This window comes from Cydia amplana, chromosome 12 (assembly GCF_948474715.1).
Source record: "Cydia amplana chromosome 12, ilCydAmpl1.1, whole genome shotgun sequence".
NCBI classification, from domain to species: Eukaryota; Metazoa; Arthropoda; class Insecta; order Lepidoptera; family Tortricidae; genus Cydia; species Cydia amplana.
This window is the reverse complement of record NC_086080.1, coordinates 460,236-486,347: the sequence shown is the minus strand read 5'-3', so window position 1 is coordinate 486,347 and position 26,112 is coordinate 460,236. Positions and strand designations below refer to the sequence as shown.

The following is a 26,112-nucleotide window of genomic DNA, read 5'->3' as shown; positions in this document are numbered from 1 at the left end:
AGTTGTTACTAGCAATACTTCATTCCAGTCAGACAAATAGAAATTACCGATCGCTCTTTGACAAATACTAGAAATATACGACACGATAACAATTAATTAATAATTTAATAATACGATTAATCGGTAATTTTTTTAGCTTTAAACGAGCAATTCTTAAATTCATCGTAATATTGTACACACTCGTCAGTTTATAATCTCGCATTTTCTAGCAGCTGTTTTTTTTATTTTATTTTTATGATATAGGAGGCAAACGAGCAGACGGATCACCTGATGGTAAGCGATTACCGCCGCCCATGGACACCCGCAACACCAGAAGGGTTGCAAGCGCGTTGCCGGCCTTTAAGATGGGAGTACGCTCTTTTCTTGGAGGTTTCAAAAGGTCATCCGATATCCTATCGGATCGGACGTGAAAATGCTCTAAGTTCTGCTGACTACAGACAGTTTGCAGATATTAACCCTTAAATGCATGATTTTTTCTGTTTGCCCGAAATTAATATATGTGTTACGTAATTGTTTGCTGATTATGGGAAAAATGGTAAAAAAAATATAACATCGATTTTCACTGCGAAATCAGTGTTAGAAGTTGCATAGGCTAAATCATATTTATGTAAATATATAATTTTCAGTAAGAGATATATGATAAATACTACTATCATCAGAAAGGTACACTATTTGTGATACACCTATGATAGAGTTTTTAAATATAAAATAATTACTAAACCCAAAAAAACATACAATATCACATACTAAAAATCATCAAATTATGAATTTTTTCAAATTTTCTGACATATCGTCTTAAAACGAATGTAATTTTTATAAATTAAAATATTGCGTAAATTTATATAAAAAATCGGAAACCGGATTAGTTTTTCTTATGATATCACTCATTGTCATTTATTTTGGATAGCTGCATATTGAGCCACGGACCATCAAATATACGATGCATATATACATCATTATGCATTTAAGGGTTAAATAGTGGATATAAATGAGACGAGGGTACCGGTAGGGCTGGCGACGGGGTCCGGTCAGCCGAGCGCGTTGTGGGCCAGCAGGGCGGTGTGACTGTCGTTGTGTAACACCGACATCTGCACGTCGGGGCTTCGTCGGCGCTCCGAGCTGTGCCACGCGCCGTACGTCACGTAGATTATAAGACCTGGAAGTAATTACCGTTGAGAATTCGTTCAGTTCATGACAGTGGCGCCGCCGTGGGTGTGTACAATTTGATAGTAAAGTTGGCAGCCGCCAAATAGTATGAAGATGTCGTCCGTCGTCCCACGAAAGTTCATATTTTCACCACGTCGTTCGTTGGCGTCGCTTGTATTTCCCCCACCACCAATACTTTTAAATGTGAACATATGGATGATATATGTTGTATGTGTTATTTTAAAGTATAGTCCCATGTTTTCCAGATGTTAAATAAATGTATTTTCTTTCTTTCTTATCTGTTCCTCAATTACGCAAAAATGGCTGAACAGATTTGACAGAAATGTTATACACAGATAGCTGATAACCTAGATTAGTACATATTTAGAATACTATTAATTACGAGAATCAGCGCCAAAGAGATTGCAATATGGGATAAATGGAAAGTACGGGGTTTGTACTACCAAGATAACGGAAAACTGGCAAGCGGACTGACAGTTGTAATTAACCGCGACCACAGAACAAATAATCGTACTAGGTACAGAAGATTCGCTCTTTAACAAAACGCGTCTATTACGACAGGTATGACCGCTAGGTGGCGCAAGCGCGCAGGTGTCCGTTTCTTACGTACGCGCGTACGGCGCGCGGCGTCTACTATGGCTAGACACCAAAATTGGTGTGGGCCGCATGTACTTGTAGGTAACTTGTTGACCTATAAATATTGTTCACTCACCAGCAGCGATCCAGACAGCAAAACGTAGCCACGTCATGTAGTCCAGGTTCAGCATCAGATACACGTTGATGAGGATGCTGAGGCCTGGCAACCAAGGCACCAGCGGGACCTGAAACATTACAATGCGACTATTTAAATTGCATTCAAAATTATTTACTTTGCTGCTGAAAAGTAATTATGTTGGTCCCACTCTGGATGTTGTATGTATTGTGTAACGTTATACATCGTGTGATAAGGACGACATGACAGTATTGATAGTGTTTCTTTATCGTCCCACAATGTTATATGGGGCATAGCACACTGCGTCCGATCCGCACGTTGCTCCGAAGTTTGAGCGAGACAGCGTTATGCGCGTATTCTCCATAGGCCAATTTTCACTATCATTCACCGATTATTTTTTATAGATCATTGAGCAATGATTCATCGCAACATTCGCAACAAGATGCAAGATAATGAACAAAACAAATAATTACAACATCTTTCTATCGCTATTTTCATAATCAATCGTTATGAGTTATGAGTATGAGGCAATTATACAAACTATACTCACAGAGAAAGCGAGTTTCTTCTCAGACACGGGTTGTCGTGATATAGCGAAGAGTGTAGCGAGCACGAGTGTTGTCCCGACGGTTAACATGGCCAGCGCGGCAGGCTCCGACCAGACCCGAGTGCCGTAGTGGTTCACACACGACATCATTATAAAGCACCACACACCTGGGGAAGATCGATCAAATTAATGTTTGTATGGATTTTTAACAAATTTTAGTAGGTCGATTCATCGAAGCTGGTTAAAACTTGAAGAATATGGAACAGAACGCATTTTTCCCAAAAAAAAGTCATGAATCTTACCTAACCTAATGATATTTACAGGATGCATTTTTCAAAACTAAAAAAAGAACGGGTTTTTCTATAAATCGCGTTCGGACAAATGAAAATTTAAAATAAAATTAAATAATCGTTTATTTCAGGCAAGACCCATATAAGTGTTAGCAAATATTTCAATGTTTTTTGAACATAAAATTTACGAAATTGCTACCTCGCGACCTGCGAATAAAGATTTTATCATGGATTTAGACTTTAATCAACAGCCAAGATTCGAAGGAAATATTCATATAGACAGGTATTATTTGTCATACATGTATTCATTCAGTATCTTACCATAGAGAGTAACTAAGACGCTGACAGTCAGAGCGCTGAGCCTTGTGGGTGTGGCGTGACTGTCCGCGTTTACTAGTTGTCGAAGAGCGGAGCGGATGGTGAGGTTCAGTGGCTCCACAGCCTTATGGGCGGACACGCTGCGCTCATACCTATAACAAATAGTCACAGTTTGACTACAATGGGATAAACAGGAAACGCTCAACACAAATGGTGATACAAGCTTTTTTAAAACAGTAAGTAGTATACTGGGTCAACCAAATCTTGTCAGTAAATAGGAACAAAAAAAACTATACTCATCCTTTTCTTTTGGGTGCTAGTACTAGTGTAAGACAAAGATAGTATGATTCTCTCTGTCTATGTTTGAAATCAAACACACCTTTGACACACTATATATATAAAATTCGAGTATTTCTTATTTCAGCCGATCCCAAAGCCACATTTTTTGAAGTGAAAACTTCTTTAGCGGCGCTGGGCACTTTTTGAGGTGGGGAAAAAATGATAAACTCGAAACAGCGTAAGGCGATCACGTGACCGTAAGGGGCGTAAGGTTAGATGGCCACTCATAATTTAGATGGCATTTAAATCAATAAAGAAAAACTCAATGTTATTTGACATTTATGTTGCGGACTCCTTTTCAAGACTCTTTACCTATGTTCAAATAATTTGACGTTGTCATGGCAGTATGTAAATAAACATGTCAATGAAAAAGTGTGATATTATTTGAGAATGATAATAATATATAATAAATAAATAGAATACGGAGGTACCTATACTAAACGTATGTATCGTGTTACCGGGCGTCGGTAACATAGTGAGGTGAGTTTTCACTTCTATCGGCACACCCGGAGTGCAACCGTTGTTGCTTATTTTACTTTATTAGGTACACTAAACAGATTTCGTACAATATCATGGGTAACATACAATTGCAGATTATGGCTTAGTTCTGGAACGAGATCCAAATTTATGTTGCACGAGATTTATGTTCATACTATCTGTAGGTTTTTAACCGGAATATGGGCACAAATAACCAGTTGACGAATTGATACCACTTGTAAGTTGGTGTGTTGTTTACCTGAGCAACAGCACACAGGAGGCAACCATGGAGTAGGCCAGTAGAGTGCCGATGGACATCATGTGGATCAGCTGCTCCAACTCGAAGATCATGGCCAACGTGCCTGCAAGTTATAACTTGGTGTGTTGTTTACCTGAGCAACAGCACACAGGAGGCAACCATGGAGTAGGCCAGTAGAGTGCCGATGGACATCATGTGGATCAGCTGCTCCAACTCGAAGATCATGGCCAACGTGCCTGCAAGTTATAACTTGGTGTGTTGTTTACCTGAGCAACAGCACACAGGAGGCAACCATGGAGTAGGCCAGTAGAGTGCCGATGGACATCATGTGGATCAGCTGCTCCAACTCGAAGATCATGGCCAACGTGCCTGCAAGTTATAAGTTGGTGTGTTGTTTACCTGAGCAACAGCACACAGGAGGCAACCATGGAGTAGGCCAGTAGAGTGCCGATGGACATCATGTGGATCAGCTGCTCCAACTCGAAGATCATGGCCAACGTGTCTGCAAGTTATAAGTTGGTGTGTTGTTTACCTGAGCAACAGCACACAGGAGGCAACCATGGAGTAGGCCAGTAGAGTGCCGATGGACATCATGTGGATCAGCTGCTCCAACTCGAAGATCATGGCCAACGTGCCTGCAAGTTATAAGTTGGTGTGTTGTTTACCTGAGCAACAGCACACAGGAGGCAACCATGGAGTAGGCCAGTAGAGTGCCGATGGACATCATGTGGATCAGCTGCTCCAACTCGAAGATCATGGCTAACGTGCCTGCAAGTTATAAGTTGGTGTGTTGTTTACCTGAGCAACAGCACACAGGAGGCAACCATGGAGTAGGCCAGTGGAGTGCCGATGGACATCATGTGGATCAGCTGCTCCAACTCGAAGATCATGGCCAACGTGCCTGCAAGTTATAACTTGGTGTGTTATTTACCTGAGCAACAGCACACAGGAGGCAACCATGGAGTAGGCCAGTAGAGTGCCGATGGACATCATGTGGATCAGCTGCTCCAACTCGAAGATCATGGCCAACGTGCCTGCAAGTTATAATTCGTATGAGAACACGTCATAAGGGCTCCAAATTCAGATCTGTGTACAGTCAAGGAAATCTGACGTCAGGGTTCGAAATGATAATTATCAAAGATAGTTATGTTGATAATTATCGCGATAGTTATCGTGATTTTTATGCTTGATTATCGATTTGATAATAACCTAATAAAATTGATAAAAAATTGTAAAAAATGTTTCATTTTTAACACCACACTAAGTATCAAAATAATATGAGTGCCGTATCGCTTCGGGGCGGTCTATCGTCCTACACTACCAAAACGTAATATATAGAATATCAGTGACATTAAATTTGAACCTTAATACTATGACGATACCGGTTGTTTTTCAATATGAATGTTGTACTGGCACGTGCCAAGTCGGGAGCAAGCGCTTTTGCGATAATAGAGACAATGGCCTTTGTTTGAAAGATTACGGTTTGTAGCGAAAAGTTCACCTCAGAAGAGCCGTACTATACCTGTGAATAATCCAGCGACCATAGTGCCCACTAGCGGTGTCTGAAACCTTTCGCTGACGCGGCCCATGAACCGGTACAGCAGACCGTCAGATGACATGGCGTATATGATGCGGGGTAGAGGGAACACTGCTCCTAATAAACTAAAACCAAAAAAAAAAGATGAATGCTTGTTGCTTTGAAATGGCATTTTTCACTTTTTTTGCCGACTATCTTCGATCAAGACTTGAAGTTATTAAAATTATCTATGAACCTACATTGAACATCACTTATTTTGAAAACCAGATGGAATACAACCCATACTCATGAAACTTAAAATACCCCTGATATGGGACCGCGCGCGTTGAAGAGTTCGCCATTTTGTGGCCTAAATCGGAAACATATGTGCACATACTGTACATTGCCAAAGCAAGCGCTACCATCTACCGTTCTCGTCGGTATGTTTCCTTGTGCATATTAGGTTCTGCCATCTTGTGGGCTACATCGGAAGCATAAACAATACATTTACGCCTCGCGCCAAAAATCTGACAGCTCCTGTGCTGCCGCCTATAGTTCAGGCACGGGGCCTATAGTTAAAATTAGAGATGCCACGAATATTCGGCAACTATTCGGTATTCGGCTTATTCGGCCATTTTGCCGAATATTCGGTATTCGGCCGAATGTTGCCTACTATTCGGCCGAATACCGAATATCTGTTGCCCCTACCCTAAAAAGAAAAATTACACAAAAAAAATACCAAAAATTAGGTGTATTTCATATTTATAATGTATTATTGGAAAATTGTTAAATAGGAAGACCCTTTTTTAAGCATTAGTTGATTATGAAATATTTTATTTTTATCATGGGTTTGATTTGATTGACTCTAACTACATTCATTAGTTATGTTTTGAAAAAATATATCTTAGCAAACGTTGTGCTTTGTTGGCAAACAGTTTTCATAATAATTGTGACTCACAATGTTCGCATCTTATGCCGAATATTCGGTATTCGGCCGAGAGAGTGGCCGAATATTCGGTATTCGGCCAAAACCACTATTCGGGGCATCTCTAGTTAAAATGTGTTTTGTTAATAGAAATCATAAACACAAACGTCAAAGTGACAGATACGTAAGGATAATCATCATTCTATACAATAATGTTATAAAATAAGTAATATTATTTGTAATTTTTTAAATAAGTTCCGTTTTAATAATTGTGACCTGCAATAATCTAAGCCTGATTGTGTTAACTACGCGCTACATGTCGTTTGAATACTCGTAACTGTGTCGGCTACCTACGGGACAGGCACTGCCTAGTGTAGGAACCATGTATAATTTGTTCTTGGTTTATGTTATTCGAGTCACTGACAATCCAACCTCTAGACTGAGCTTAGGCCAATTCTTTCATGAAACCGATGCTGCCAAAAATACGGGGGTGCGGGGGGACGAGGTGAGCGAATCCCGTGCCGTGATTGGTCCGTTCAAAGACACGGACCGATCACGGCACGGGATTGACTCGAAGATGGAGTAACGCTACCGTATGTGTGGCAGAGGGGGTAGCGCGACTATGCTATGTCTAGAGGTTGGATTGTCTGTGTATTCGAGTACTCGCTTATCTTCTTTGTTTAATACTTATGCTCAATATCAAATATGTACTGAAATAAAGATTTACTTTACTTTACTTTACTTTAATGTAGTCGCAGAGCTCACCTGGAGCAGAGCGCGCAGATGGCGCCGACGCTGACGGCGTACTTGGCCCAAGGCCAGCCCAGCTGCTCGTACACGAACGGAAAAGGCGCTTTTTCGTCCTGAAAACATAACACCAATGTACAGTGGGCCAAGAAAGTGGTCTACCACCCTACGGTTGAGGTTCGTTTGAACGTCATGAGACAACAAGGTCGATTTACTTTAAACTCCGTTAGAAAAGTCAACTTTAGCAATCGTTATCTCGCAGAAACCTTTGTCAAAACTGGTAGACCACTTTCTAGGCTGTACCAAATGAACTGGAGGCCGATCCGAACGTACGCTTAACATCAAAATATCTAAATGATGTCGTATAGTTATCATTCGCGCGTTGATTTCGCCATAGAGAAAAAAAATACATAGAGTGCTCACTCCATACATCAGTTTTAGTACCAAAAAGACTATTAGCATCTAGCATCGAGTAGCGGAACTATCAGTACTGCTACTTGACAATAGATGTAGCCACCGACCGGAAAGTCTTATGCTGTTGAGATAAGACTTTCCGGTCGGTGCTACATCTATTGTCAAGTAGCAGTACTGATAGTTCCGCTACTCGATGCTAGATGTAGACACTGAAATTAATAGTCTGAACTGATGTATGGAGTGAGCACTCTATGTATTTTTTTCTCTATGATTTCGCTCAAACTTGGCCGTACATGTATTAGCGCGAGCGAGACGCCTCTGGTCACTGGATCTATCGCACAGTCCTCAATGATCGCACAGTCTAGTTCTCTGAAGAGGTGTAAAGTTAGCCGAAAAGCGAAGGAAACAAAAGAATATGACGTAATAATACAGGGTGTAATCTAAAACGTGATACAAGATAATCAAACCTGAATCTTTTCATGATTTTGAACAACTTTTACTATGGGGTCAATTTTGTAATATTAAAAAAAATTGAGCTGTTCCATAGAAATGGTCAAGGACAGGTAGACAAAAATGTATGGCAAAGATTTTTTTTATTGTTAATTTACAAAGTTGACCCCATAGTAAAAGTTGTTCAAAATCATGAAAAGATTCAGGTTTGATTATCTTGTATCATGTTTTAGATTACACGCTGTATAACGTTTCATAATATGACGTGTACTTATATTTGTGTATACTTATGTTGTTTAGCATGAATAAATGAAATGAAATGAAAAGAATTTGCTCACAGCGCAAAATTTTATTCTGTGATGGGGTGAAACAAGATGTTAGGCAAAGTTTTGTTTACATTTAGACAACCAACCTGCATATAATAGGGCAGCATGAGTGTCAGCACGGACGATACTCCACAGTAAGCGAGGAACACGACTAGAAGTGACGCCACGACGGCGAAAGGGATAGTCTTTTGTGGTCGTCTCGCTTCCTCACCCGCTGTCGCCACGCAGTCGAAACCTAAAAAAAATTCAAAAAAATTCAAAATTCTTTATTCAACAAAAACACGTACAGATGATCAAAGGGATGGAGCCTCCCTGTAAGCAAAATAAATGCTTGTGTTGGAAGACACCGCTCTTCCTTACATAGGTAACTTGAGGTAAGTACTATCTACTACATTATTATTTACAAGTATAAATATCTTAAGACAATAATAACCTTACAGGCTATAAACTATTCAACTAATCTTAACTAACTACAGTAAGTAAGCGATAATACCTTTGAAACCTGGAGGGAAAATAATGATTTGTAATACTCTCCTAAGGCCCAAGGTCCTACCTATAGTACATATTCAGTTCGATGTAATTTAAATCATGCTCAATTGGAACGGAGTCGCTTTTGCTTTGTATCTGTCAATCAAACAACGCAAAATCAACTCTATTTCCTACAATTTAGGTTCAAGTTTCAGTGGCAAATTTTGGACGTTTCGTTTGTATGGCTGCGCTTAGGAGGGTGTTTCTATAAGCTGGAATGTGTAAAATTACCTAAAAAGCTTGGAATAATATGATTTGGTATTGCTGTTGAGAGGGGTTGGCGACTAGTTGACCGAAGCGTAGCGAAGGTCTACGTTTTGACTCGGGCATTTTGCTTTTGTATGTCCGGATGTTCTCCTCTACAGGTCACAATTCTCAATCGATTCTTGTGAAATTTTGTGACCAGATTCTATGAGTAAATAAAAAAAAATTGTCGATCCCGTTTTTGGAAATTTTCAAAAATGGAGGAGTTGTGATACCTCGCGCTTAAACGAATAGTCGTATCGATATCATAAGAGTATTTTCTCTTTGAGACATATTTACATAGTAAATGACAAAAAATGCAGAAAAATCGTATTGCTGGTTTAGGCGGTATTTAGATATTTAATTGGTACTCGAGAATGAGTAGCCGAATTTCGTCAGCTTAGCTAAGAACTATCATGGCGCATTTTGCAAACAATCGCTTTTTAGGGTTCCGTAGCCAAATGGCAAAAAACGGAACCCTTATAGATTCGTCATGTCTGTCTGTCTGTCTGTCCGTCTGTCCGTCTGTCTGTCCGTCCGTATGTCACAGCCACTTTTCTCCGAAACTATATGAACTATACTGTTGAAACTTGGTAAGTAGATGTATTCTGTGAACCGCATTAAGATTTTCACACAAAAATAGAAAAAAAACAATACATTTTTGGGGTTCCCCATACTTCGAACTGAAACTCAAAATTTTTTTTTCATCAAACCCATACGTGTGGGGTATCTATGGATAGGTCTTCAAAAATTATATTGAGGTTTCTAATATCATTTTTTTCTAAACTGAATAGTTTGCGCGAGAGACACTTCCAAAGTGGTAAAATGTGTGTGTGTCCCCCCCCCTGTAACTTCTAAAATAAGAGAATGATAAAACTAAAAAAAATATATGATGTACATGTAAACTTCCACCGAAAATTGGTTTGAACGAGATCTAGTAAGTAGTTTTTTTTATACGTCATAAATCGCCTAAATACGGAACCCTTCATGAGCGAGTCCGACTCGCACTTGGCCGCTTTTTTTTGTTTGCACACAGAAAGCCGAGGTTCGATACCCAGTAAGACATAACTTTTTGTATTTTTTTTTTGTCACTTAAACTTCGTATTTTTTTTTATAAATTAAAATCTTTGTATTGATTGATCAAACCGCTGTGTGGCGCTGTCATCGTGCACGGTCCCAATAAGCTATGCTCGCGAGGTCTACAGCCACTGACAATCCAACCTCTAGACTGAGCTTAGGCCAATTCTTTCATGAAATCGATGCTGCCAAAAATACGGGGGTGCGGGGGGACGAGGTGAGCGAATCCCGTGCCGTGATTGGTCCGTTCAAAGACACGGAACAATCACGGCACGGGATTGATTCGAAGATGGAGTAACGCTACCGTATGTGTGGCAGAGGGGGTAGCGCGACTATGCTATGTCTAGAGGTTGGATTGTCTGTGTCTACAGCTCACAGAGCCAGCAGAGAGCAGAGTATTAGTACTGACCGATAAAGCCATAAAAGCAGACAGCAGCACCTTTGATGATGCCCGCGATGCCGTACGGCGCGAAACCTCCGGTTCCAAAGTTTTTGCCTCCTTTAGGCACCTCGGACTCAGGGATACGCCAGTTCTTGCTGTCAGCTGAGGAACAATAATTTTATATTAAAGGAAAAAATGGAAAAATTACGCTTCCGGCAGGACTTGAACCCGCAACCTCCGCAATCCGTGCGTTAGCTCTGCCAATTGAGCTACGGAAGCCCACCAGAATCTTGCTCAATTGGCAGAGCTAACGCACGGATTGCGGAGGTTGCGGGTTCAAGTCCTGCCGGAAGCGTAATTTTTCAATTTTTTCCTTTAATATAAAATTTGGAATATCGCTCGCAGACGTAATCTGCATGTTTAAAAAATTGAACAATAATTTATCATTAATTAACTTTCAGTAATAATATTCCTAATAACATATGGAATTCCAATCAAAATTGTTAGCCTTATACCTATATAAATGATGTGTTTAATATTTTGTTCAAAAGTAATTCATTTCATAAAATCGGTGTGGGTAGTTCATAAATTTGTATCCACCAAAAAAATCATATTTACCTTTGAAAGAGCCAGAGATAATGACGAACAGCACGACACACAGATTGACACCCGTGCAGAAGTTATTGAACTTGGTAGACTCCTTCACGCCAAATGCGAGACCCACTGTAAACAACAGACATTTTATCGTACAAACTGATATTTAGATCAATAAACTTCATATCGTTTGGTTGTCGATGGAAAATCAATACTTAAACAAAACAAAGTTATTAAGTTGGCCAATTGAAATGTAATTGAGTAACGGATTTATAAGAACGGAGCTTAAGATGAATTTATTTTTTATCGTAGTTTTGAATGGAATGGATGCCTCATCGCATCAAGTTAGGGGTTCACACCTAAAAGATAGAAGAAGGCTTTAGAAACGGAACTACTCTAGGTGCATTTAGATTTAAAATGCATTTATGTGATACTATTTTTGACAATGTTAATGTTATTTTTTGAAAATCCTTAAATGTGATATTCCACGGGAAAGGGTACCTTATGGCGGCTGGCGTTTATTGGAGCGGCGTTAATAATACCGTAAGCGCCAACCACCATAAGGTACCTTTATTTGTGGGACGTCACAAATGGATTATGAAGCTAAATTTAAAAGTAAAGTACAGTAAATAATGCATTAATAAAGAACCATCCAGTTTGTGTGTTAAATCTGCACGAATCAAAGACCCAGAGCAGGTTAATCATACGGGTTCATTTCAATTGAGGCAACGAGCTCTATCAGCGGCCATTTTATTGACTGTACTCGTAAATTATGTCATTGTTAAACACTCAATATCAATTATCAGTACAGTGACTCATGATCTCTAAATACAAGTCCATTTAACTGTTCAACTCAAATTATAAATGTTATCTTTTAAGATATTCAACAACTTCATTAACAATATTTGTGATGGATTTTGTGTTTCTTTTCAAGTTAATTGATGACCGCAAGTAGGAAAATGAGCATTGTCACGAAATGCGTCAGGAACATAAATTGCAATAAGATATCTCTTTATCAGTACACGTAAACGGAGAGGTTGACCGAGAACAGGGATGGCTTTATAAAATGGAAAGAATAATTGATTACGTAGCAAATACCTACCAGTATTTTCCCACTTAGGGAGGCATTGACAATGGATATCGCGCAAAAGGTGGAGTATCCACCGGATACTGCGCTAAGTGTGGCGAGTCCATAAGCAACATCGCTTGCAGATTGGTGGAGATGGGTTTATCCAGCAGCGAGTCCAAGTATTCGTTACAATAGGAGTCATTAACACACCTGAGAATAGCATGATGACGGAGAACGCGAAGAGGTCCGGATATCTTGCCAAGTGTGGCGAGTCCATTGGCATCATCGCTTGCAGGTTGGTCGAGATGGCTTTATCCAGCAGTGAGTCCAAGTATTCGCTGAGGGCTTTTACTACCGATGCGGCACCTGGGAGGAAAACCGATCCATTAATTATTGTTAATGGTATTTTGTTTGATCCCGGAGACATACATTTTCATATAATGCTAGATTAAAAATACAGTAAAAAGACAAATAAATAACTTATGAACTAAATACAACTATGAATAATACTAAATTAAAACTAACAATCCTAAATATATCTAAAATAAAACAAGGAATATATATATTTTTTTAATACGATATATATCACATATATCACAGAACACACGTCAAGTCAGATCAGCGGCTGTAAAGAAGATATAGGGATCGGCTAATATTCACGCGTAAATGAAAATTGCTGATAACCTCCCGGCTGTTCACAAGTTGGATATTGCTGGATTTTCACTTTGAGAAAACTCTCGCCAGTGATGAAAAAACTCGCCCGTCAATCTTTGCAACTCGCTGATCGCTAACGGTCGAACTCTGTCGGTCGAGTCTGAGACACCTAAGGCTAGTTATTAAAAGTATGACGATATCAAAATAATAGCTTAATCGAACTGTGTAAAAAGAGCTCAAAACCGAACATAATGGCAAAAATTTAAAGAAACCTACATCTCTAAGATCGAAAAGAGCTAAGAAAACTATTAGGTACTTACCTATAATATACTCCAATATAAGATTCCACCCGATGATGAAGGCGATGAACTCGCCGACGCACACATAGCTGTACACGTAGGCCGAGCCAGCTTTAGGCACGCGAGCGCCGAATTCGGCGTAGCAGAGACCTGGAACACGCGAACATTCGTTAGACACGCATAGTCCAGTCAGCAGCCAAAATGTATGGTATGGTGTTTAGAATCTGAGCGCAAAAAAAGACCGCGTAATACAGATAATTATGAACACATGTCGCGCTTAGCTACTCAACTTAATGGCTAATTCAACAGAGCAGTCTCGGACTCAATTTTAAAAACATTTGACCTAAAAGGTACTATATTCAATAGTTAATTGGAATTCAATCGTAGCAATTTGAACATTGTTAAAAATCTTTGATCGTAAAAACGCACTATGGCAATTAATAATCTGTGACTTCAAAAGCCTTACAAATGCGTCATACGCCGCTCTCGCATGGAAAAGTTAAACTTATCAGCACTACATTAAGGTTCACTTCAGTATAAAAGCAGACGATATTGGTACCTAAGTAAATTAGTAATTCTGTGTTGTTCTATAACGGCGCGCCCCGAAAGTGTTGGTGAAATATAATTGCATAGAAATCAAAACACAATTTTGCCTCGCTGTCTGTTGTAGGTATGCGCTGACGGCGCTGACTTATTCATTTCACAAAAGCTAACGTTTCAGATTTTTTGCTGAGTTGACCGGCTAGTTTTAGAGTGAAATGAGAACATTTCATCACGTTTTTAATATAAGAAAGAGGTCAAACTAGAATTCTATTAAAGTAAGTAAATCTTTATTTCAGTACATATTTGATATTGAGCATAAGTATTAAACAAAGAGGTTAAGCAAGTACTCGAATAACATAAACCAAGAACAAATTATACATGGTTCCTACACTAGGCAGTGCCTGTCCCGTAGGTAGCCGACACAGTTACGAGTATTCAAACGACATGTAGCGCGTAGTTAACACAATCAGGCTTAGATTATTGCAGGTCATACTTATTAAAACGAAACTTATTTAAAACATTACAAATAATATTAATATAATCTATGAAGTTAAATATTTATTTACATTTTGAGCTTACTAAGGTGTAGCGAAATGCAGGTGTGTAAGTGCGTGTGTGTGCAAGTGAAGGGGGCGAGTTTGTTTGTATGTATGTTATGTTTGTGTATAGGTGAATAAACTAGTCCATGTGTTTATGCTAGGTATTTCTTCTATCTCCTCATAAGATAGCGTATTTAGCCATGTTTTGAGTTTGCGTTTTAGTTCTGCGATTGAACAATCTTTAAAACTAACGGTTGCACTAACTTTGTTGTAGATGTACGGTTGGAGATATACTATAAATCTTTTAGCGAATGCTGTTTTAACTGTTGGAATGGGAATTTTATACTTTCGTTTTTGCATCATAGCCGAGAGATCTGGCGATTCAAGAACTCTAGCGTGTTCGTTCATCACTACCCGCATAATAAACAAACTACGAACGTTCAGTACCTCCAAATCCCCATACACTTGCTTCGTTGGGTACAAGACTGGCTTCTTAAGAATAACTTTTAGTACAGCACGTTGAGCTCTTTCTAACATAATCATAGCTGTTTTAGCCGCCCCACCCCAAGCAGTTATGCAATAAGACAAAATCGGTTGGCAGATACTAACATAAACAGTGCTAAGAAGCTTTTTATCAGCGGAATTGCGCAGGTTCTTAAATATATATATTAATTTACGTATACGATTGGCAGTGAGTTGTATGTGTTGTTGAAAGTCAAGCTTTTCGTCAAATGTAACGCCAAGATATTTTACCGTTTTAGTCCGACTGATATGTTCACAAGTGCAGTTTGGAATTTGCGACCCGAAGGGGTTGCATCTATGTATCACGATATTTGGCAAGCTAGTAGGCGCGGAAGCTTTAGATTTATGAAAGCATACAAACTTAGACTTGTCAACATTTAATGTAAGTAGGTTATGCTGAAGCCCTTTGGCCACCACTGCCATTCCCTTCTCGGCGGAATTGACAACTTTACTCCACGTGTCTTCATGAAATAGAATGGCAGTGTCATCCGCGTAACATATGACGTCTGCACGATCAATGTTTGCATTAGCTATGTCATTCACGTATAAAATGAAGAGTGTGGGGCCCAAGATACTGCCTTGCGGGACACCAAAATCTAGCTCTACCGCGCCGCTCACATCTTTGCCTATCTTTATTCTCTGGGTACGACCGGTCAAATAACTCTGAAACCAGCTTAGAGCGTTACCCCTAACCCCACAGAGCTCCAGCTTTTTTAACAGTATAGGGACAGAAACAGTGTCAAACGCCTTCGCGAGGTCCAAGAATACTCCCAAGCAGGCCTTACCGTCATCTAAGTATCTTGAGATGAGCTTGGTCATGAGCTCCACAGCATCAGCAGTCGACCTCTTTGCTCGGAATCCATATTGGCATTCAGAAAGGATATTATTTTTTTCTAAGTAATTCACTAAGCGCCTGTTCACCACTTTCTCTAAGAGTTTAGAAAAGGCTCCCAGCAAAGAGATCGGTCTGTAGTTGCTAGGATTAGATTTAGGACCGGATTTGTGGATAGGAACAACAGCAGAAACCTTCCATTCTTCAGGAAAAACTCCTTCAGATAGGCTGAGATTAAAAATATGAGTGAGAGGTACCGCTATTATACTCTTAAGAACCTTAAGTAAGCGGTTAGTTACCCCGTCAATGCCTGGTGCACTGTCTGGTTTTAAACCGTTGATGAGGGATTCTACTTCAGCTACGTCGGTAGGATACAGGAATATAGATTGAGCAGTTGATACCCGGACTGAGGTCTTACTAGCTAAATTTTCCTGCGTGCTATTGAGAGACGTTAATATATTACCAGCAAGACAACGGCCCACACTTGAGAAGTATTCATTGCATTGGTCTAGAGATTCAGTTACTGAGTTCTTAATGTGTGTGAGTTCCAAAGGTATTTTAGCAGTTTTCCTGGTATACGTAATGGTTTTAATAGTATTCCAAAGCTTTTTTGGGTCATTTTTACTTTTTTCCAGCTCTAACGATTCGTATTTGTATTTTAAATTCTTTAGTAAATTATTATAAAAGTTTTTGTACCGTGTATATATCAGCTTTAGGCTTTCATCGTTAGGGTTGTTACGATATTTTGCATGCAGACGATCTCGGTGCTTGGAACATCTAATTAGACCCGGAGTCATCCATGGCTTGATAGCGAATTTGGAACGACTAACCTTAACCTCAGTAGTGTGTTTGTGAATGACACTGCAGAACAACTCGTTAAAAGCTTGAACCGAATCATTTACAGAGATCGAACTGGTCACCCGACTCCAGTCCAATTGTTTTAGCTCGTCCTTAACGGAGGTAAAATCTATTTTGTTGGACTGACGCCGTTTTTGGACCGGATGCGCTATTTTAGTTTTTATTCCTGCAATCACCATATCGTGATCAGTGACGTTTGACTTACACACTACTGACGAAGCATGATAACGAGATGAAACGTGGATGTGGTCCAAGCAAGCGGCACCTCTAGTAGGTTCATTTACAGTCGGGATAAGACTTAGTTCCGCAATTGAGCAAAGATAATTTGCGCGAGTAGTGAGATGATTTGAGTCTACTGATAGAGTATCGATATTTATGTCCCCGGCTACTATCTTACAATGCGATGTTTTGATGGATGTGATTACTGAAGCGAGTGAATTCATGAAGACTGAAGTGTCAGGAAAGGACGGAGAGCGGTATATAGCAACAACACTAAAATTATTCTTCACTGTCACCAACAGACAATCAGCTTCATCAACCTTTGGTTCCGTTGCTTGCGCTGGCCATCTGTTGTGCACATAGACGACAACTCCTCCCGCTTTATTAGTGATTTTTTGAGTCCTAAAAGATTGATAACCATCTATTTGTGGTATGATTGAACAGTCGTGAATCCAGCATTCCGTTAGAACTATTACGTCAATAGTCATATTAAGTCTTAGTAAAAGAACTAGAAACTGATCAAAGTTTTTCTGCAAACTCCTAATGTTTAAGGTAATAATTTTGACATTAAAACGGCTATCTATAACGGTATTACAGAGCTCTGGGAGTTCTACAGAAAGGCAAGTTGGTTCCTGAGAATCAAGATCACGTAAAATTTCTGACTTACCCGTTATCAAAAACTTTGAAATGCGATTTTATTCCGACGTTAACGTTAACTTGCCTTCGACGTTTCGAGGAGCAGTTGGATATGCTGTGGGAGTAGAGGTTGATTGCTGGACTAGTTATGTGTGTGTGTAGTGATATGTATGTGTGTGTGAAACTTATAACTAGTAATGTATGTAAATTTAATGTTCTATATGTCCCTTCCATCGGCCAACTGGGTGTTTTGAGGATCTTCGCTCCGTTCCTTGCTGGGGATGGTGGGTGCTGGTCCTGGTCCATTGAGGATACGAGTGATGTCGGCATGTGTTCTAACATTAATTGCCGCCGCTCCTTTTCCTCTTCCTTCACACTTCTTGACAAAAATTTTCCCTCCTGTCGTCCAGCAAAACTTATACCCAGCCTTTTCTTTAAATTGTATCCGACATTCACGAAATAAAGTTCTCTGTTCGCGGGTTAGCCGTTCGTTGAAGTATATGGTTCTTAAAGGTCCCTCAAGGTTGATGTCCTTAGTAGTTAAGCGCTTGGATTTCGCTAACTTTAGGAATTGATCACGAGTGTTGCGTCGGCTAAATCTGACCACCAGCGGACGAGGTTGGTTGTTGGGTCCATTTTGTTGTTGCCCTACGCGGGACAAGAAGTCAATGTCCGGGTCCGAAAGTTTCATGCCTGCCATCGCAGCTAACATTAGGAATGAATGGTGCGGATTTTCTCCCGTTACTTCGCTTAGTCCTTGGATCTCATTGTCGTTTCTCAGCATAGCTTGGGAATGTGATTTAAGCTGCTCCTGCAGTAATTCATTTTCCGCTTTGAGTTCCGATACAATAGCAGCTTGATCTTCAACCGCTTTTATCCGGGAGTCGTATGTGGCGAGGGTATTTGCGTGAGTAGAAAATTGTACTTGCAGGTTGTCGGTAACCGTTTTTAGCTCTTCAACTACCTCCGCCTTTTCCTCGACGTGTAATAAGCGGGATTCAAGTGTAGACACGGTCGCACCAATGCTCTCGAGTCTATGCTCGCACTTACGCACGGTTGTAATCGCTACATCCAGGTCCGACCGCATGCTATGGATGTCTTGCCTGAGCAGTGATATTTCTTCTGCCAGCTTTGTTAAAGGGGAGCCGGTTTCCGGATCCGACGCTAGGTCCCTATCCGAAACGCCTGTAGTTGACCTATCGGGGTGCGTACCAGTGCTGATCTGCTGGCCTCGTACAGGAGTGGCCGTATTATCGCCACCTTTTTTTAGAGAGCACTGACAGTCCGGACATATCCATGTGTTTACTGTGTGTGTCTGCATGTTTTCGATTCCTACGCAAGCTAGGTGATAAAGTTTTCCACAGTTACGCCCGGTGCAGGTGATGTACTTCCTGTCCGTGATGGGTTTGGGGCATCCTGAACAGGCATTTTTATTAAGTTTCGGCGGCATTTTAATGTCCTCTGCACCAAGGTCGCAGCGATAGGTAAACGACAGCTAAGCGATAGTATCGCTAAACGCACGGGTCTCGTGGTACGGGTCGATAGGAGCGAGCCGCGGCAGCGATGACTCACACGCGCAGCGGTGCACGGTATTAGATGGGGTAGAAATTAATAATTTTAAAAATGTTTTTGCTTGTGGCTCTGCAATTACTGCACTGATTTTAAGTCTGTTTTCACAATTATTACGACTAATTTATACATTTTAACACTGTCACTTTTTTATTCACATAATATTAGATTTTACGCACAAAAAAGGATAAAAGTACGGAGCGATTCAGCGGTATGTGTGTCTTGTTAACAGTCCGCGCGACGACCATCCATATTAAACGAATAGGAGTCCGTAACAACTTGAATTATTGAAGATCTTATTGGGGATGCGGAAAAACTTACATGCACTGGTTCTGCGTTATCCTCCTTATAAAGTCTCCAGTCTCCACTGATTCAGCGGCACTTTATTTTGTTGTATGTATACTTAATTATAGGGATCCCTTTGGTTTCATTTTCTTCAACACACAATATCGAATCGAGGTTTATTTTACATGTATTGACGTGACATGTGACATTTTTCTTTTTATTATCGCCTTGCCGTCTATATTGAAAACCCGACAAGGAGGTCAGAATACATAGGTTAAGTATTTAATACGTGGCGCAAACACTTATATTTCGTACACCATTTAGATGTAAGTATAATATTTACATTGACTTAACAATGAATGCTTGTCCAACGGTAACAGATAGCAGAGTGTTTTCCAACCTACGCCAATTACTGACGTTTCTGGTTGATTGTACAGCGCATGTAAACATTATAAACACAGCTGTGTTACAGTATTATGACGTAGGTAATGAACTTAAATTTAGTTTCATGGTCTTACATTATTTCCATAAAGACGACGCATTCTTTGACTTCTAAAAGTAGTCTTAAGTCCTTTATTATAAAGACTAAAAGCTTTTAATAAAGACTTCAGGGTAAAATTACAAAAAACTTTACACTGAAATTGTACGCCCGTAGACAAGATAAAAGTAAGTTCTTTATAGTTAAGTCCAGGGCAGACAGTAAATACCCTGGTTATATACCCACCTTTCACCATCTTCTGCAATCTTAGGTCCTTTACGCGTAGACACGTAGGTTAGGCATGTAAGTACCATGGCTGACGGGCCTTGTGCAGTCCTAAGTTCATTATATAGAGAGAAATTCTTATTAGACTTCTTAAATACTCACCAGCAAAAACACTCGCCACAGCAGCGAGTAGAAAGGATAATATAACCGCCGGTCCTGCATAGTTCTTGGCTACATCTCCAGCTAACACGTACACTCCAACCCCCAGCGTGCTTCCCACACCAAGCGCTGTTAAGTCCAAGGCAGATAGAACACGGGCGAGGCGCGCTGCGCCCTCTTCTGCGGCTTTTCGGCGGGATAGGACTCCGTAGGCGAGGCGGAAGGCGCGGCTCGCGCCCGCTTTGACGCCACCTGAAGAATAGTGTCATTATTTGCCTGACTATAGGACAAAGGACTACCTACAGTTCGAGGAAGTGAGAGGGTGAATGTTGCGCCGCTGTTTCAGGCGCGATACGTAGGGGACAAGAGAGGTCCTCGGAATTGGTAAGTAATAAACGCGAATATCTTTATTATCGTCACTCCGTCATATACAATACCACAGCTCTACCTATGGGTTAAGATAGCAATCCGTAGGTTAGGCGGAACGGAAGATTCAGCCTGGCACCGTCAGATTTAAGGATAGGTACTTTTTGAACTCTACATAAATAAATGCCTATCGCTCTTTCGATGTTCTTCCAGGTATCTTATACATTTAAACGAGCAATTCTTGTTATTTTTTTATTTATATACATATTTTGTGGATCTCGGAAAAAGCTCTAACGATTCCGATGAAATTTGCTATATGGGGGTCTTCGGCGGCAAAAAATCGATTTAGCTAGGTCTTATCTCTGGGAAAACGCCCATTTTTGAGTTTTTATATGTTTTTCGAGCAAAGCTCGGTCTCCCAGATATTTTATACTAACTCACAAAAACTTACTAAAACCGATTTCCACTTACAAGTAACCTGTAACATACTTACTAACGACTTATTAAACCGTATTTCCAGTTCCACTTACATATCAACCACATGAGCCACATATCCGTAACACACGCGCGTCTCGATCGGGCACACGCCGGCAATTCGGCAGAATCAGCGGTTGATCAACTCAATCAGACAACCGATTTTAACTGACTACGGGCACAGCCACTCAGTTCGAGATTTAATCGATTTGCATCGAATTATGAATGGCATATTTAATGGTACTCAATTGAATTAACTACGAGTATGTACGTATATACAGTGGAGAACTTTGTATTAATTTTTAAGTAAAGTCTATTTTTTATTCGGTAGACTGAAATGACAGTTCATAGTATGAACATAAAATGTCATATCATACTATGAAATGTCATTTTAGTCTACCGAATAAAAAAATAGACTTTAGATATGCTAAGGTAAGAAGCATAGGTACATACTAACAGAACGTCGCTTTCCAACGCAACTACATACTTTAATTGTTCAGAGAATTCTAGGAAGTCGAGATTAGGTCTTCATAACGAGAGTTCTTGCGCACATTGATTTTATATGGAGAAAACGTGTTAATACATACTACAGGATGATAACTTACCAGTGGCACTGGCATTAGAAACATCACAGATAACAACTGTAGCATCACCGTCTGAATTGTCACACTCACACATTATTCTAGCTAGGCTAGACTTCTAACACTTAACACAACACAAATAACCAAAACTAAAACACTAAAAATTGATTGCAAACTTGAGATATCGACTGAAATCTTTATCGATCTAGAAGTTGTAATTACTATCAGTTAATCTCTATAAGTATACTGTTGGACACAGTAATTTTACTGTACTCTTCCTTAATGTTATCTTGTTCCTTAATGTTAATTCTTAAACCTCATTGATAAGACATAATTATGGTCCACTGAAGTTAAAGAGTGCTGCTATAAGTATAAGAGGTATAATTATTAGTTTATATCTTTAAACATTATTTATGCCTAAATGAATGTCGAGACAAATTAATCCAAAAGTGAATTGATAAGAAACTCAGTCTGAAAAGTATCTCTCTCATAGAATTTCTACTAGAAAATATTTTGCAATACTAGCAACTGACTCATACTAGATCTATCTACAATCTAAATCTAGAGCATTCTATCCAATCTAGACTATTGCTAATTCAGCTAAGAACTAGCTGGTAAATCGCAGTAGATTTACGATTTGCACTGTTAACTAACAATTATAAACCTTATTGCATTAATATAAAGGTCCAAAATGTTGCTGATAATTTCACTTGACACCAATATGTTGCATGTAAATCATATTTTGCTCATTGTGCATATTATATTTGGGCACATGTCTTATTTATGATGGCAGGAGTACCTGACGAAGCCTGCATTGCAGATATTAAATTATGGTCCTTGAATAAAGTGAACATTTAAAAACCTTTATGAGTATAGATTTTAGGGTTCCATATTATAACATTTATTTATTTATTTAAAATTTATTGCACAAAATATATACAACAATGTCCAAATGGCGGACTTAATTTAAACTGTTTATTTTTAGTAAAAAGACATTGTATAATACTAAACTTAACTACTAAACTTAAATTAAAAAGAATGCCAAATGGCATTCTCTACCAGTCAACCATAGGGCCAAACAGAGATACCTTCAATTGGTGCAGAGAGAGAAAATGTACATTTCATTCTAATCCCAACTAATATTTAAAACGTGATAGTAACTCAGTCTGTTTGTTACCTCTTTATGCTTAAACTGCTGAACAAAATTATAACATTGAGTATGGAGAGTTTGTGGACTGGGTAGAACATAGGATAGTTTTTACCAATCATCATCATTAGCTTAGCAACCTTCTATGCAGAAGCTAGTTAAAAATTAATATACACATGTAGTTAGGTAATTGTAATACTTTAGAACAGCGGTCGACAACAAGCAGCCCGCTAACCTTTCACTTGCGGCCCGCGAGCCTCCCTGGCTATTTTGTATGTAATATTGACAAACGACAATGTCTGATAAAGTCATAAATATTAACAAAGTGCGGCCCGTGTCAACTTCGTTAACTACTATGTGGCCCTTGGCTGCTAAAAGGTTGCCGACCGCTGCTTTAGAAAGTTGAGTTATTCCAAAAATGGACAATAATTTTTCACATACAAAATAAATTATAAAATACACTAACTATTAAAGTCAAAACATACCTTTAAATAATACTAATCAATAGGAAGGAAGTCACATTAAATCTAAATTTCCCCAATCAAAAACTGTTTTATGGCAAGTGTATAAGGTACCTTTTATCATGGAAACCCACAATTATGTGATATGTTATCTCTCCAAGGTGAATGGGAACTATACCTAGTACTTCCTATTGATTGAAGTCGTTTAGATATTGTGCCTTAGATTGGGATCAATGTTTGATGTTTACTACCTACATTTTATAGTAGTTTATGCAACAGTGATATAATAAGGGTTCTTAAAATTCAAGGGTCGAAGTTACAAAACGAGACGTAGTCGAGTTTTGTAAAAAAAGACCCGAGAATTGTAAGAACCAATTATGAGCTGTTGCATACATTACTTTTTCTATGACAGCTGCAGCAAAAAAAAAAAAAAAAAGAGTTATTATTTAAAAAAAATTGAGTTATTATTTAAAAAAAAAAGAGTTATTATTGTAAATGAAAACATACCTCTTTCAATCAAGATGATCGGAACTTGTATCTTAAAAAAAAATAAAGCAGTTGTATTATACTCATAAGATGACTGCTAGCAGTCATCTTATGAGCCTATAGACAAAGCATTCAAATGACATTGCTTTAGATATCACTGTCAGTCATTTAATTGACACATTTAAGTGCTGGAGTAGAAAAACATTATTGTGTGTGACGTGATATTGTGAACCTTGTTGGAATGCATGATGGTTGATATAAAAAACTTATGGCAGATGTCTTGAGGAAACTTTACATTGTTTAATTGTAATACTATTAAGACTATTATACATATATCTAGGTTTTAGAATCGCTTCCTTCCAATATCTGTGTCATTTGTAAACAGTAGCTCATCTTGCGACTACGATATTTTTGCGCGAAAATATAAAAACATAACCTCAATAAGAGAAGCACATGGTTCTCATTTCTAGACAATTTCACAGTTATATTTAAGGCACCGTGTCACTAGCGCGACAAAAACCTTGGAAAAAATCGAACGCGGTGAACCGCATTTGTATGAATAAAACTTAAAAAAATCTTACCATCTTTATAGGCCTGTAGAACTCCGTTGGCCGGTTCGGCCCGAGGCTGCACTGAATCGTAATTAGCGTACCCGGGACCTTCGGGAAAAGTCATTTTCGCAGTTTCCGTAACCTTTAGAACTTGACACCACCGCACCTAACCTAATTTAGTAATATCAATGGAGAAACAGGCGACATAAATAAACTTTGTATGACGGGGAGGTAATTACTATTCTAAGACATCGAATAATTGGTTTTCATTAAGTAACAAGACGTATTTTAATAATTATAAAACATTTTAGCTAACGACACTACCAATTACGACGGCAGTTTTGACAATACTAGCTAAGCTAGTGATGCTATGACAAGCAGTCGAAACAGCGGTATCGATATCGACACTTTTGTCTAATTTTGAATGATGTTATAAATAAACCTACAGAATATAAATCTTTTATATTCCAAAATTTCCATCTGGTCTATGATATTTTTTCCGCACCGCTATTTTTTAATAATTATAGTGTAAGTATTATTTTAAACGTCAAACTTCTAATTATGACGTTTACTTAACGCTTGCACCGTTTGGGCTATCAAAATCGCTACCAACTTAGCCTCGTCTAACTCTAATAACACTTACGTACTTTAATTCAAATGTTTCTAAAATAATCAATCAATTAATATTTAATTAAATAACCAGTTTTCTTTAGTTTTAAATATACAACACTTAAAAATATTAATAACATCTAAATACCGAATTACAATCGATATCGATATCGATAACATGAACTTACGGCAGCCCCCCAAGTGTCAAGTGTCAAATGCAACCTGCTGATTACGTTGCATCATAGGGTGCGTTCAGTTTTACTGGAATATAGCTGCGACCACGGCTATTCGTGGAATTCGATCGTTTTGAGCGTGTTGCTTATTTTATACACATCGCTTTCAAAATTATAGGTAATATTAATTGTTACTCACAAAGTCTCAATTCAAGCTTAATTCTCTTTAGATTTTTTTTTTTTCAATATTCTACCGTGTAAAATTGTGAACATGACCGTATATCCCCCTCCACACTCGTGCGCGAATCGCGGCGCGAAGCCGCGAACGCGAGTGTGGAGTCGAGTTCGCAGATCTGCGAATCACCTTGAATATTTGGTGCTGTATGGCCTGTATGTATGGGATTCCTATTAAACTAAATATGTCTGGTTGTTGAAAGAGTGCAAAAGAAATTCTCGAGACATGTTTACAAACGTCTTTATGGATATTACCCCTACATGTATCCGTCTCTATTCGTAACAGGAATAGTCCGCCTTCAAACACTTTAGACGAAAACTGCTACATTACCGCCAACTACTTCACAATAAAGTAGATGGCGCATTCGTGCATGAGAGAATGGTACTTTTCTGCGGGCGAATGTCGCAACGGGCGTTATTGGTATAGACGGTCAAGCAATTCTTGTCAGTAGAAAAAGGCGCGAAATTCAAATTTTCTATGGGACGATATCCCTTCGCGCCTACATTTTTCAAATTTGCCGCCTTTTTCTACGACAAGATCTGCTTGACCATCTATATTTTGTGCGTTCACCTAAATTTTGGGGTGTATTAAAAAAATACCATAGCTTGTTCACCATCTTTATTTACGAACAAGGCATACAATTCCTTTGCTTTTACAAATTGATTAAAATTAACACTTAAACACAACATTATACAGGAATATTAATTATACCTACTAATTATGTCTATTCTTTTATCTACATTCATTAAAATGCTAAGATTCACTTTTTACACTTAGATTTTCTCTTTCATATATCAAAATGGCTATAAATCAATAGTTTTCATGAAAGAA

General features: G+C 38.9%; 2 protein-coding genes across 2 annotated transcripts in view; both read right to left on the bottom strand.

Annotated features, from left to right (window-relative positions):
• Positions 1-26,112, bottom strand: part of LOC134652806 (calpain-7-like) — a 119,138-nt gene that overhangs the window by 64,574 nt on the left and 28,452 nt on the right. The gene's annotated exons all lie outside the window — the stretch shown is intronic.
• Positions 1,021-24,596, bottom strand: LOC134652777 (cationic amino acid transporter 2). The gene is made up of 14 exons (XM_063507937.1): positions 24,295-24,596; positions 20,202-20,450; positions 13,355-13,483; positions 12,591-12,746; positions 11,336-11,440; positions 10,745-10,879; positions 8,574-8,722; positions 7,316-7,413; positions 5,632-5,771; positions 4,110-4,212; positions 3,038-3,186; positions 2,430-2,593; positions 1,880-1,988; positions 1,021-1,156 (listed from the first exon to the last, which is right to left on the bottom strand). Exons 1-14 carry the CDS (start codon positions 24,386-24,388, stop codon positions 1,029-1,031), a joined length of 1,908 nt encoding a protein of 635 aa, XP_063364007.1. The 5' UTR covers positions 24,389-24,596; the 3' UTR covers positions 1,021-1,028.